The 13,566-nt window shown below is 35.4% G+C and overlaps 5 protein-coding genes across 6 annotated transcripts in view; 4 read left to right on the plus strand and 1 right to left on the minus strand.

Moving 5' to 3' along the window:
• LOC134825224 (transcription initiation factor TFIID subunit 13-like) overlaps positions 1-4,486 on the plus strand; it is a 90,497-nt gene extending 86,011 nt beyond the window's left edge. Inside the window, exons 2-4 of the mRNA XM_063837375.1 lie at positions 3,522-3,600; positions 3,713-3,814; positions 4,025-4,486. Coding sequence (XP_063693445.1) covers positions 3,542-3,600; positions 3,713-3,814; positions 4,025-4,187 — 324 coding nt within the window. The 5' untranslated portion in view covers positions 3,522-3,541 and the 3' untranslated portion in view covers positions 4,188-4,486. The remainder of the gene's footprint in view (positions 1-3,521; positions 3,601-3,712; positions 3,815-4,024) is intronic.
• The window catches only part of LOC134824966 (muskelin-like), a 472,587-nt gene that overhangs the window by 350,766 nt on the left and 108,255 nt on the right, over positions 1-13,566 (minus strand). The window lies entirely within an intron of this gene.
• Positions 4,623-7,336, plus strand: LOC134824912 (uncharacterized). Its single transcript, XM_063836919.1, has 3 exons — positions 4,623-4,786; positions 4,975-5,053; positions 5,151-7,336. The coding sequence occupies exons 1-3, from the start codon at positions 4,642-4,644 to the stop codon at positions 6,679-6,681; spliced, it is 1,755 nt and encodes a 584-aa protein (XP_063692989.1). The 5' UTR covers positions 4,623-4,641; the 3' UTR covers positions 6,682-7,336.
• LOC134824913 (zinc finger protein 423-like) lies at positions 7,522-11,417 on the plus strand. 2 transcript variants are annotated; one of them, XM_063836921.1, is made up of 4 exons: positions 7,522-7,706; positions 7,899-7,961; positions 8,127-8,199; positions 8,457-11,417. In XM_063836921.1, the coding sequence occupies exons 1-4, from the start codon at positions 7,562-7,564 to the stop codon at positions 9,994-9,996; spliced, it is 1,821 nt and encodes a 606-aa protein (XP_063692991.1). In that variant the 5' UTR covers positions 7,522-7,561; the 3' UTR covers positions 9,997-11,417. The 2 variants fall into 2 exon arrangements, with proteins under 2 accessions (XP_063692991.1, XP_063692990.1); XM_063836920.1 differs by having other exon boundaries at positions 8,454-11,416.
• LOC134824914 (uncharacterized) lies at positions 11,640-13,493 on the plus strand. Its single transcript, XM_063836922.1, has 2 exons — positions 11,640-11,794; positions 11,916-13,493. The coding sequence occupies exons 1-2, from the start codon at positions 11,709-11,711 to the stop codon at positions 12,925-12,927; spliced, it is 1,098 nt and encodes a 365-aa protein (XP_063692992.1). The 5' UTR covers positions 11,640-11,708; the 3' UTR covers positions 12,928-13,493.

Genomic DNA, 13,566 nt, shown 5'->3' on the forward strand with positions numbered 1-13,566 from the left:
GCGCATTGGCATCGAAGCGGCGAAATCCTCCAATGTTTACCCATATCATTAAGATCAAAGTTTGTTGCTTTGCCATTTGCGAAGCAAAGCAACAATCTGTCGATGCGAAGCAAGAATGATAGTTCTCGCGGCGCGTCGAGGCGACAAACTTCTCTAAATAATTAATTTTAAGCTTTATACTATACTACAATAAAATTGCATTTGGAAAATTATGTTATATACGTTGGCATGGGGGAATATTTATTTTATTGTTTGTAATAATATCTTTCTCATAGCTCGATGAAAATGATGGTTTGTCATTTAATATAAAGACATGTGCGATGGTGGAACGTCATAATGTTTATTTCATTTCACGTTCTTTTACTATGATACTTCAAAATATGGTAATAAGAAGGGAAACAAAATAAAAATAAATGCAAAATGAAACAATGTAATATAACTCATGATTAAAAATGAAGCAGATGTACCCAATAGCAAGCAAATATGCTGTCATGTTAGTTAGTAAAACAAATAGTAAAACAAATTTTATTTTATACCCACAATCAATTCATATTTAGTTCAAATATTTAAAGTCAAAATAACCATTTCACATAAGTGGTTATATTGTAATAAAATAATTTGTGATAAATTAATAAATTAATTTACACTCAAAAATGAACAAAATATACACAATTTTTACCTAGTGCAACACTGGTTCAGCGCGCGGCTGATCGAAAAAGTTTGATTTGATTTACTAACTACAGTGTACAGCGTACATGAAAAAATTACTTACTGAATCTTTTAATACTAGACACATTTTAATTCAGATGTTGTTCAATGAGTTAGCCACAAAAATGTTCAAATTATGTAGGAGGGTAAAGGACACAATTGCTAGTAGTGCTTCTTTGTGCCCGTTGACTACAATGAACATTTTGTGGAGTTTCTCCAGACGGCTTTTATCGGAGTGCGTGTTATTTACTTGGTTATGCACAAGCCAGGCCAACATTTTGTTTTTGTGTCAGCCGTGCTACCAGGTTGCAGAGTATCATAAACACTAAACAATTATACACTATACAAATTTGCTAATACAATATCATGCAGAGTCCGATCTAGCTGCAAACGTCAGACACCACAGTTCAGCCGCCAAGTACCGTTTAAGTGAACACCGAAACACGAGGTTTAGGTATCATTTTGTAAATCACTTTATGGATGGATAATTCAGTAATTGTTGAAGAAAATTACAGTCACTGCCACCTATAGCGTTATGTCATGGGTCTGATTAACGGCCAAGAATAAACGTACGTGCGCGCTTAAGAAACCCGCGCAAATGTTGAGGTAGGGAGTAGCTGCAGCACGATTTAACATATATTACGTATAGCGCCGTACGGAAACGGCAATATTTAAGTAATTAAGTATTTGTTTACATAAATTCCACGTTTTTATCAATAATCTAGCATGGTCCAAAACTGTTAAAGTTGTCATTATGCCACTCATTATCGAACCTGCTTTGGGCATCTAGAAGAGATCGGTTTACCCCTTAGCTTGCAGCCTTGCTACAGAATTTTTCGGTAATAAGTGATTTGGACCTTAACCTTATCAACACTCTTAAACCCTAAAAGGTCATGGAGTGCTTGTTGGATGGGGGTCTAAACTGCTTTTTGTTGTGATGTGATTTAGTGGATTTTATATATATTATTACAAAGGGTTTTATTTTTACCTCAGTTTTTTAATTTGTTCCATTTTTACAGAATTTTTATATAGGGTCATTGCTATATTATGAGTATATTGATTGATGCACAAAAAAATTTTTCGGTAAATTAAACCTTCTGCTCGAAGCAAATGTATTTGTTTTGATTGTTTTGATCCTGCTGGTTTGTCTAATGTCTATGTCTAATCTCGTTGATATCTGTTTGCTTTCAACTTTATTCAGTAGAGGTGCACCGTATACCACCCAAGGGCTAACCACCCCCGTGTTGTTGCTTCTTTACTTAGAAGAATTTAATATCATCACTGTTACAACATACAATAAATATACCTACTTCCTGTCTGTAGGTGTTTAGTATTTTGATTGAAATAAATTTTCGTGCACATACAGAATGAATGGTTAATAATTTAATATATATGTAGACCAAGCTCTGTGCACGGGATGCTTCCTGGAAGAATCCAGTTCTTTTAGCGGGGCACCCTACCTAAAGCCAAATTGAGATATAATAATCATATTCCTAGAGAAATAATCAGAAATCGAATACCAATCAAATAATATGATATATATGAGTAGTAACCATATTTACTATGCAAAATGCCCCAACCACATAGTGTAAATTTATATAGAATTCAAATTCCATATCATCATTAAACCTCAATACCTAGTCAATATAATAGCCCAAGCAAAATTAAATAACTTCTTATATACCTTACTGTCATACTACAAATTAATTAAACATTTGAAATCTGTTGACCAGAGAATAAATTTCTAAGCCTAATGCAAGTGAAATAATTTAGATGCAATAATGAATGCCTAATGTATTAAGTATGTATTTGAACAGGTTGTTTTCATGAAATTGTTGTTTTCTTGAGTACACATATTGGAGGTTTTTTTAAAGAAAAAAAAGGGGGGGGGGGGGGGGGACCCCTCAACCCATGGAATGTAGCTGAGACACCTCACAGCAAGTAGACCAAAGTGGCTCTTGCTTGAGGTTTCTGTGATTGTAGGGCACCGACTGGCACAATCACTTCTGACGAATTCTTTATGCATCTGACAGACTGTATGGATGCCCCTTCCAGACCACCACACTGTAGTTTGTTTTTGATAATGTCCTGTTCCAAGGTTTTAAATTATTAACTGCTTTGCTCACCACCATCTCCTGATAAATCGTTGTTTTAAATTAATCGTTATAAAAAATGTATCTTATTAAATTTAAAGGGAAAACAGAATTAGAAAGTGCATGGTATAGAAAATAAAACCTGGTATAGCCTCTCAACCGTCTTATATACCCCAGTAGGGCCTTATGCATGTGTGGTGTCGTATTATAAATGAATATGTACTTAAATCACCACCAAAAGCAAATATTGTGAACTATGATAAATCACAATTCTTGCACAGGCTAATTAAATTAAATCTTGGGGGAAAAAGGAGGCACGGCATAAGTAAAATACAATTTTTTAAAAGTAAAATACAATTTTTATTTTCCACAGAAGAATCAATACATATTGAATTATAAATATCCGATAATTCCATTAATAATCATTAAAAGTTGCTTTGTCATTTGTAAAATCAAAAACGAAAAGCCGTACGCTGAACTGTGAACGCGCGCGGCATTTTTTCTGCAGCTGCCTAGCTTCAAGCTTGTAGCCGCTAACATCAAAGCCGCCGCGCGCGCCCAGTGCTTGGGTGCATTCTCATTAACAATTAAACTTGGTCAAAGATAGTTATATACAATTCCTAAATTAAATCAATAGTTTATAGGAGGTTTGACTATAGTAACAATTTAAAAATAAATAACAAACCTATAATTTCTTTATCTCTGATTGAAAATATCTCAAGGCAAAGCTAATCATACCAATGGATGATGACAATGATAATGAAGACCCCAAAAAGCTGAGCCTTTCTCGAGAAATCAAGTGAGTAACTTTTCATAGCTTAGTCTAGCTGTTGAATTGATTGATCTAGAAATACATCCTATAAACTATTAGGTTCTAGTTTTTCTCATTCTAAGTAAAGCAAACTTTTCAGATTCATGATGTATGGCTTTGGAGATGATCCATGTCCCTATACTCAGTCAGTAGCGCTGATAGAAGACATAGTGCTCAATTACATTAATGAGATATCCCTAAGGTATTATATAACTGGTTTAGGTTATCTAATTGAGATTGATTCTTGTCATGTTGCTACTAGATTGGGTAGATTGAAAGTTTTTAAATTCATAATTTGATAGAATGTTTCAATAATCTATTGTTTATGATTCATCCAAGTCTAGAATTTGTTATTTGAATTATTTCTGTTCACAATTTGCTCCACAGTAAAATAAACTGGACCTCATTTCAGTGCCTTGAATATGGGGAAGAAAGGAAAGATAACTGTGGAAGATATTCTACATTTGATCAGGCATGATACCAAAAAATTTGGACGAGCTAAAGAACTTTTGATATCAAATGATGAAATAAAGAAAGCACGTAAAGGTTTTGAAGAAGATAAATATCACATCTGAGGATGATATAGGTTTCTGTTAACTGTAAGATACAAAGAAGAAACGAAATCAAAATAATATATCTTATTTGTGAAAAGTCCAGCAAACAGAACTGTTTACTGTTACACTGTCTCTTCTTTGCTACTGTGATAAATAAAATGTTATCTGCGTGATAATTTCACTTTAAAGAATGACATTTTTGTAAATTATTTTGGGGAAATTTCATGTCAACGAAGGATGCCTGAACCAGCAATGTTTTTTAATCTTTAAAATTCAGAATAAATCAACTATAAATAAAGCTATTGTATTTATTTGAATTTATAATTTTGTTTTTGACAAGAATTTGTTTTATTAGCTGTTCCACTATTGTTTCATCGATGTTCAATCCTGATGTTTTTAAATTTCATAACAAATGACCATGATATTATACAACTCAAAAATAATCTTCTTTTATTTTGTAGTCAGATCAGGAATCATGTCTTCCATCATAAGTATTCCCGTTTCGCCTCTCATAATGTCGCTGTTCGAAGAATGTAAGGAAAACTTGAAATATGCTGACAAATCCAATACAGACTTCCTGATATTTCTTCTCAACTCCTCAATGCACATCTTTTCTATAGGTTTGTAACTACTTGACCTAACCATTTTATCAGTATTATTGATGGAGCAGCTCTGATCGAAGACAATCAAAATATACATGTCACATTTTATTTTAATGTTAGGAATGATTCATTGCTTGTTATATTATAAGTATATAAAGTTCAAAAAGGTTGTGAAGTGAATTTTGTTTACTGAGAATTATTTTCAGTGAAAGAATTCTCCCCAATCCTCCAGGATGCTCTGGGATCAACTGGTACATTGGAAAACGGAGCAAGTCAATTACAAGAGTAAGTATTTAACAATTTAAATTTCAGAATGTGCACTAGAAGATTGGATTAGGCCCAAAATCTAGTAAAGGGTAGTTATACAAACCATATTTTTCAGATTGGAGAAGAAGTCCAACGGGTTTTTATCCCCTACTAAACCTACATCAACTATTAACACGCTTCATGATATAAAAACAGACCAAAACGGGCATTGCACAAGCGATGATGAAATATCTCTCGCCTCTTTGACATCCCCTCACAAATCACCTACCCAACCTCCCATAACAGAATCAGCTATTTCTGATCACTTTGCTAATTACAGTAAACCATCAAATATTCACGCTTCTTCTCCAAATAAACCACATCATACCTGTCCAAAATGTGCGGCTACATTTTCCTTCAAACAAGGACTTCAGCGTCACTTGTCTAAAAACTCGTGTGATTTTCATTTGGGCAAAAAGAGAAAATTGTCATTGTTGAACAGCCAGCCAAACTCAACCACAACTAACGGAAAAGAAAGCAGTGAATCTGAAAGTGACAGTAGCGATGAGTCCGATGATGATTCAATCAAGATAACAAGCTCAAGCTTCAGTGGCAATCTCCTCTGCCCTGATTGTGGTAAGGGTTTTGTAAGCATTGGTAACTTAAACAGACATGTTAAACTATCAAAAGTCTGTGGAACTGTGGACTTCAAAGATTACGAATCAAACGATACCAAGTTATCCGTGAGTTTACCAGCAAAGTGGAGCGATGATGCCTCTCGCCCTGCATTTGAGTGCACATTCTGTAAGTCAGTTTTGTCAACAGAAAAAACATACAATGTTCATAAGAGAAAGTTCCGTTGCAGGAGACGTTGCAAGTTTTGTGAGTTTACAGCTTCACAAAGTATCTTTGTTCAAAGTCATCTTACAAAAGAGCACAATTTACTCTTGTCGGTCGATGAAATTGAAGACTACAACAAACAGTTGTTCTTGGAACATTTCAATGAACCAAATTTGGGTCCCATCAAGGAAGGTAAACAACGCTTATACTGTCCAGTATACCAGTGTAAGTTCTCTACCACTCACAAAGGCGGCCAGACGACACACATCCGATTCCACAAAGCAGAGGTCGCTAACAGTGGCGAAGATGTGCACGATTGTGAAACCTGTGACACTTTCGGCATTCCTGACGATAAGTTTGAATTTCATGATTGTGCCAAAGAAGCATCAGCTGTTAATGAATCAGATTCAGATGCCAAAGAGAATGGAGCCTTACCAAGTGAATCCCTGCAAGCAAATAAGCCAGCCAAAGAAGAAACAGTCTCACAAAAGGAGAATTCCTCCAAACTAGTTGAAGAAGAAAAAGTTCCACAAAAGAAAAGTTCTCCCAAAAAGAGATCTCCAGTATCCCTTAAACTGAACAAGAAGACATCTCCGGCCTCAGGTGCCATGCCTTCATTGCTAAAACTGGCTACAAACAGCACATCACCGAAAAAGAAGGCTAATTTGTCGTTGAAGAAGAAGTTATCCGGTAAAAAGGGCTCACCAGAGGATGCAAGATTACAGTGTAAATTTTGTGACTTCGTGGGCGCGTCACATAGGCATGTAGCAGGGCATATGAACGTTCATAAGTTTAAACGAGCAAGATTGAGTTCAAATGCTACTTGAATTAGTGTAATGTTTCTAGGCACTAGATTTAATGGAAAAATCTTCTAACCTTTCTAACCTTCTAATTGTTAAGTCGAGCTATTTGAGACGTTTTATAATATTTAATATACTTAGTCACGTGTCTGGAAGTAGTATCTTGTTTTGTATGCGTGTGGGGTTTTGCTGACTTTTGTATGGCTGTGTTGTTAATGTTGTTTGTGATGTGGTAACACTGAATGTGTTATGCTGCTAGATGCGATGTGCTTGTTGTTTCTGTGCGATAATTACATAATTAGTCAGTGAATAGTAAGTATCAATAAAGATTTTTATGATCATCATGATAAAGTTTAATTGAATTAAGCTAATATTATAGATAAGAGAATTGAAGATAATTTTTAAAATATGCTGTTTGGGGTAAGGGTGATCCAGAAAATGTCAAACATTTCGTAAAATTTTATAAAATGACTTTGTTTACATATTGCAATATTTGACATTTTCGACACCTATCTTGAAAATTCTTGGTTTTTTATAAATTCCCTTAAAATGCATTGTGTCGACCATGTCTATTCAATGATCCCACAGTTATATTAATTAATTGCTATAAATCAATTCAATGTTGAATGTACTATCTCAATTTAATAATTATAAAATAATAATTATTATTACTGTATCACTCATTTCAGTTTATTACTTCAGTCGTTGTAATCCCCTTGATATTATAATCTCAGTCCAGCCTTTCGGACTCAACATTTCAAAATTATTTTCAATACAGCTGCGACTTTATTTAATAACACTTATTGAGCACATTTCTGTCCAATAATTTAATAATTATGAAGATTGCTCTTGGTAAGATGAGCAGTTCATAAGAAATGAAAATAACTTTCTAATATTAGTCGTAGGCATGTGTACGTTGTTTGAGAGTCCAGTCAATCCCATGGTGGCTGTATTATACAAGGAATGCAAAGAGGAATGTAAATTCACCGACAAATCAGATTCAGACTTTCTGCTCTTCCTTCTCAATTCTGCTGTCAGAATTCTTAATGTTGGTGGGTTCAAATTCTGTTGTACCTTAGATCACAAAAGTCTGAACGAAAAATTTTGAGTTTAACATTCATGATCCCGATTATGTATTTTAATATTACATATTTGAACAATTTTATGATCATCTATTCACGGTTTTGTAATGCTTAAAGCGTCGATTGGTTTTGGAAAGTTTAAAAATAATTTATCTTGTTCAGTGAAAGATTTCTCCCCGTTGTTAGAAGTCACAACTGGAATGTCTTCTCCCTTGGATTCTACAGGTTTCTAATTATTTGGCATAATTATGTTATTGTTATAGATACATATACTAAATTGTGTTAATTTGAATTTGATTATCTGCCAAGTATCAGTTTCTACAATTGGTAATTAAATTGTTTTAATATTGGTAATTATTGGTAATTGGTAATTTAACTAGTACGTTTCAGAGACATTCCTGGACAAAACAAACCAATCTGGCGCAGATATTTCATCATGTGAACCAGGAACTGTAGATACCAGGTATTTATAAATACTGAAATACTGAACTTAATTAGTGAAATGAGAAATCAGGAGTGAGATACATAATGACGTATTATAATTAATATACAAGACAAGAAATGTTTAATATTCAAACATTTACCATTTTTGTATTCAATTGGGTTAATTGCCAGCCCGTGAAATGCTAGCTGACAACTTTTACTCTGTAATACAAATTCTATATTATATATTTGTAAATGGATGTATAGTTTAAGACTTTGACATGATCCTTTTAGCAGGATATCTGAATACGAAGATGTTCTGCTGGACAAAATAGAGAAGTCCTCCGACATGGAGACACTACAAAAGTACATAGACAAAGTACAGCGCAGTTTGGAGGAATTGCCCCCTCTGAACGAGAGCTCAAGTGCAAATCAGGACGGGGAGAACCAATCAGATGAGGCTGATGATCAAGACATTGAAGGAGACTCCAGCAGAACTAAAACACCCAGTGATGCAAATGAGAGCGAAGGTACTGATGTTAACGGGACAATGAATTCGGAGGACATATTGACTGACGCTATCTCAGAGATCTCAGAAATTCTAAACAAAGCAAATTTTGACGAGGACCTGAGAAAACTGACAGGTATAAACCCTTTATCCAGATCTGATGGAAACAATTTTTCGTGCACCATCTGTTTCACTCACTTCAAAAATCAGAGAAACCTCAGTAGGCACATAAGACTTGGTGTCTGTCTTGAGAAGAACTTCAATTGTAAGCTGTGTGACCATTCATTTGCAACAGAGTACGGACTGAAAAGGCATCTCAGCCGAACCATGTGCAAAAAACGTGCTATTGAAGAAAATACATCGCTTAGCCCCAACAAGGCGGCTAAACTAGAAGAAGACTCAATCATTCAAGCGCAATTCATCTGTGACCTCTGTAACTATTCGTTTGCAACTAAAGCTGCGCTGACTCAACATGCCAGCTCCACCAAGTGTGATAACAATCGTCTCCAAGGGTTAGCCTCCAAGGAATCCAAACCACCGGGTTTCTTTCAATGTCCCCACTGTAAATCGACTCTTGCATCAAAAGCTGGGCTAGCAAAGCATCTGAAGAGAGCTCAGTGCAGGGTGTACCAGTGCCCGTACTGTACCAAATCATTTCGGTACCTCCACGAAGTTCGTACTCATCGGAGACTGGAACATAAAGACTCGGATGAGCTGAACACGTCTGTTGCAAGGAACTTTTTCAACAATATGGGAGGGGTGCCAACCATGACGTATGCTACCAACATCTTGAATAACATCAGCGCTTTACCGTATTTGAGGGGAAGTCAACTCGACATGGCAGCTCACCAATGCAAGGTTTGTAGCTATGCTGGCACGTGCAAACGCTCCCTTGAGAACCATATGAGAATGCATGTAAGGCAATTGAAAGCCATCGGTGACAACGAAAAATGTACCCAATGCGACTTTACTTCAGACGACCAAAATGATCTGCTAAAACACTACATTAATAAACACCCGGGCCTTCCTTACTTCAAGATGGCTCCAAAGGGCACTTTCATTGTCAGGTCAAACAGGATGACCGAACCAAAAGTGGAAGGATCAGCCGAGATAAAAGCAGAACATACCACAGAGAGCCCAGAGGGGGGAGCTGAAGAGGATAATACGGGCACATCTGATGAAAGTGAGAGTATTGATGATTCCAAGGTAGAAGTGGCATTACCGTTGAATGACAATGAATCTGAGGAGATAGATTGTGTTTCTTTGAACAGTCAGTGTATTAGAGAATCTTTAGAGGGTGACACTGAAATTCCGTGCGATATTGTATGAGTTTTTGGAATGGAGTTCATCTTGGGTTAAATAAAAGCTTACATTCTATAGTTCTGCACTGTAGCTGATTTTTGATTTTGTTCGTGATGTTTTGACCTGAATTCAGCTTTGTTGACATAAAAGCTAATGTGTTTATAATTTATAGGTTCTAGATCTTTAGACTTCAAGAACTATGATATGGGTCTCATTAATGATGCAGACTGCAGAGGGGCTAAAAGTTAACGATAATATCATGTATTAAATTTCATTATTTTGTATATTATGATCTTGCAACATGTTGTGCGACCCTACAAAGCTTAGAGAATTAAGTGTAATAAACATAAGTAATATGTATTAGAGTGGAGACCATCATTATATCAGATTTAATTGTGGACAAATTTAATTTGAGTGAGGATATTGTTATGACTTACATCGATCATCTTGAACTTAAGTCAGATTTTCATACTGTACAAAAGTTTGAAAATCAGAAGCATAAATTGTTTGTATGGCTTGGGTAACTGTGTGAATCTAATTGTATTTGTTTAAAGGCATGATGTTCTTGTTTACTGCCCTCGTGTGAAAGTAAATCCCACCACGTGTAAGCGTGTGTCACGTGTAAGCACGTGTCACGTGTAACCGTGTGTCACGTGATTAATATGTAACCCCAGTAATTTGTTATTTCTATTATATTATAATGATACCTATTCTTAACAGTTTTTTATTGTTTTTAATGTTTTAATCATTTCCCTATTTGTTTAAACAGATTGATTATTGCTGGAAGTTGTGCTGTAATAATTTTTCTTATTATATAACATATTATATAATATACAATGCAGAGTAACTATGATTGCTAGGTTCACATTGTGACTAGTTGGGTGTATGTTACATTATCATGTTCATAGTGATTCCTTTGACATGTAACTATGTAAAGCTTACTCTTTTAATAATTAGTGAGTTTCAGTGGAGTGAACAATTTTGGACCAGACGAACTTATTTCAATCAAAACGACTACATTCCCTACATTCTTTACTGTGATATAATTGAATAAGTGTGAGTATTTTACTCAATCCAGTTTATATTTTGATTTGTCGATAGTGATACTGGTCTGTAATTTGAAATTTCAATCTTTTGGACAGTTAAAATGAACTGTTAAGTGAACACTATGTAAAGTTTATGAACAAAATTACGGAATTTCAAATTAGCTTTGTATTTTCACAGCTTAATTTCATTCGGTACAAACTTTAAATATTCAGTTGATGCTACCAAAACATTTTAAATAGTTAAATCAACATCAGGGTTGAAGCGTGTCAACATTTTTCAACGGGAAAATCACGCATATAAACTGATTTCAGTATTGAGATATTATTAACATGATATTATTATGTGCCTGTTCCAATTATTTAAATTCGTGCTTTACATTCGATGAAACTTGTTTTTCTCATATCCTGTCGTTAGTCTTGAAATGAAATAATGAATAAAGTTAAATTTTATGCAGCAATTTATCAAGAAATATTTGTGTCAGTTATATAAGAAACCACAGAAGGATGCAGCAAATCATTATTAGGTGAAGATATATCTTCATAGTCCAATCAGCAATTAAAGTAGACTTTCCAATTATAACTTGTTTCACAGTACCTGAGTACCCATCAGAGATAACAAAGACCCATTTTTAGTAGAAAATGGTTCACATGATGGGTTGCCAAACAACTTGATCACTTCTGGTCGTATCCAACATGGATGACGTTGAGCTAAGCCGGCTACTGGGCCGAGTTACTTCCGCCCTTGACTGTGCTAAAGATACTGAAAATGACCTATTCCGGTTAGTTATACGCCCTTATACGTAAAACTAAAGAGCGATATGACATTTCTTATCATCTTTATGACCTTTATTTTGATTTACATGTAACAACGTAAAATTAACGTGTCTTTCTTAATTTCAGGATGCAGACTACGTTGATGAGTGTTTTGAAGAAATATGGGGACCCAGAATACTCACTCATTAATGAACCTGAAGAAGACATTGTAGATGCCCATGAAAGTGTAACTCGTGTAATCGAAGATACAGATGAAAGTCTGATTTCTTCCGAGAATGAAGTAGACCAGCCAAGACTTATTGGTCACCAAGACAAAACAGCCCGACTAGATGACTCCGATGATGACGTGGATGCTGACGGTGGTAGTTGGAGGCCCAATAGTCTTGAAGTCTACAAAAAGAGGACCACTAAAGCAGAGGAACAAGCCAATCCTTTTAAGAAGTATCCTGGTCTTCTCCACAAGTTTGCGCCACAAAACAGAACGACTGATGCAAGCTCAGCTAGAGAAACTCACGCTGAAGTATCTGATGAGTCGACTGATGAAAGTTACCAGACCCCCTCTTCATCCCACTGTGACCTTCTGTCCGCGGATTCAAACCCTCCTGCGGCTCTCTTTGAGGAGCAAAATGCTGTTCAAATAGAAACTGATCCCAGACCCACAGTAAGTGACTGTGATACACCAGAAACACCTGTAAATACAGGTGATGTTGAACTGTCAGAGGTGATAAGTCAGGCTAGCAAACTGATGATAGACGCCATGAATATAGAACAAAGACCTGTCCCTCCACTTGCTTTCCGTAATGCATCAACTCCAATAAGACACAACAGTCCTCCCAACCCCACAGAAAGGTTTCTCAGTGATGACTTTGAACCCTTTACCCTCATCTCACCTCATCCATCAACCTCCGCAAGCAATCCCTCCGCCCGACAAGATCTGAACCCCGGATCTTACAATAGAGCGGTCTCCTCCCCGGTACGGACTCAGACCACCCCTGTAGATACACCCTACAGAGGGTACGAAACACTGCCTACTAATCTGGAACCCGGGTGTCCGCTGTGTGGCCTGGTCTTCACACAGGATCATGATTTGTCGTATAGAAACTTCCATGCTAATTCGTGTCTCGATACTTTAGGATAGGAATTTGGTAAATTTTGAGAGCTGTTCAAGACTTTTTATGACATAGTTTAAGGTCGATTTTTTGTTTTTTTTTGTTCGTGGTTCACGAGTATATTTTGCAGGTGTAATAGTTGTATGAAATGGAATTCTTAGTAATAATAGTATTGTAGAAATAGGTACATACTTAGTCTTATAACCTAGAAATTGCATAATTATTTGGTGTAGTTTTAATTGTTTATCAATAATGCCATTAAATTGAGATGGATGTTTTGTATGTTTTGGTAATACTTTAGAAATTGCATTGATCGTCATTTTGCTTTTATGAGAATTTTGTGGCGGGAAGATAAACTGGTGTTAAGAATCAAATACTGTTAACTGTTGATAATTCCTGAATTGTCAAATCTGCATGTCATAACAATAGTATATCAAATTCATTTGATCTGGATAAAACCATTTTTAATCACAAAATTGATAGAGTTTAATGTTTTGATGAGATGTATTTTATGATTTTGTTTCTATAATTGAATATGTAAAAAATTCGTTTAATTTTAAAAAAAGTTGTACCGATAAATGGAAAAAATGACGTATAAACTCAAGTAATCTTATTGCTTGAAAGAAATTTCTGTAAGATACTTAGATATCACCAGATTGAATCTAAAA

Source organism: Bolinopsis microptera, chromosome 13 (genome assembly GCF_026151205.1).
Source record: "Bolinopsis microptera isolate Bmic1 chromosome 13, MBARI_Bmic_1.0, whole genome shotgun sequence".
NCBI lineage: Eukaryota > Metazoa > Ctenophora > Tentaculata > Lobata > Bolinopsidae > Bolinopsis > Bolinopsis microptera.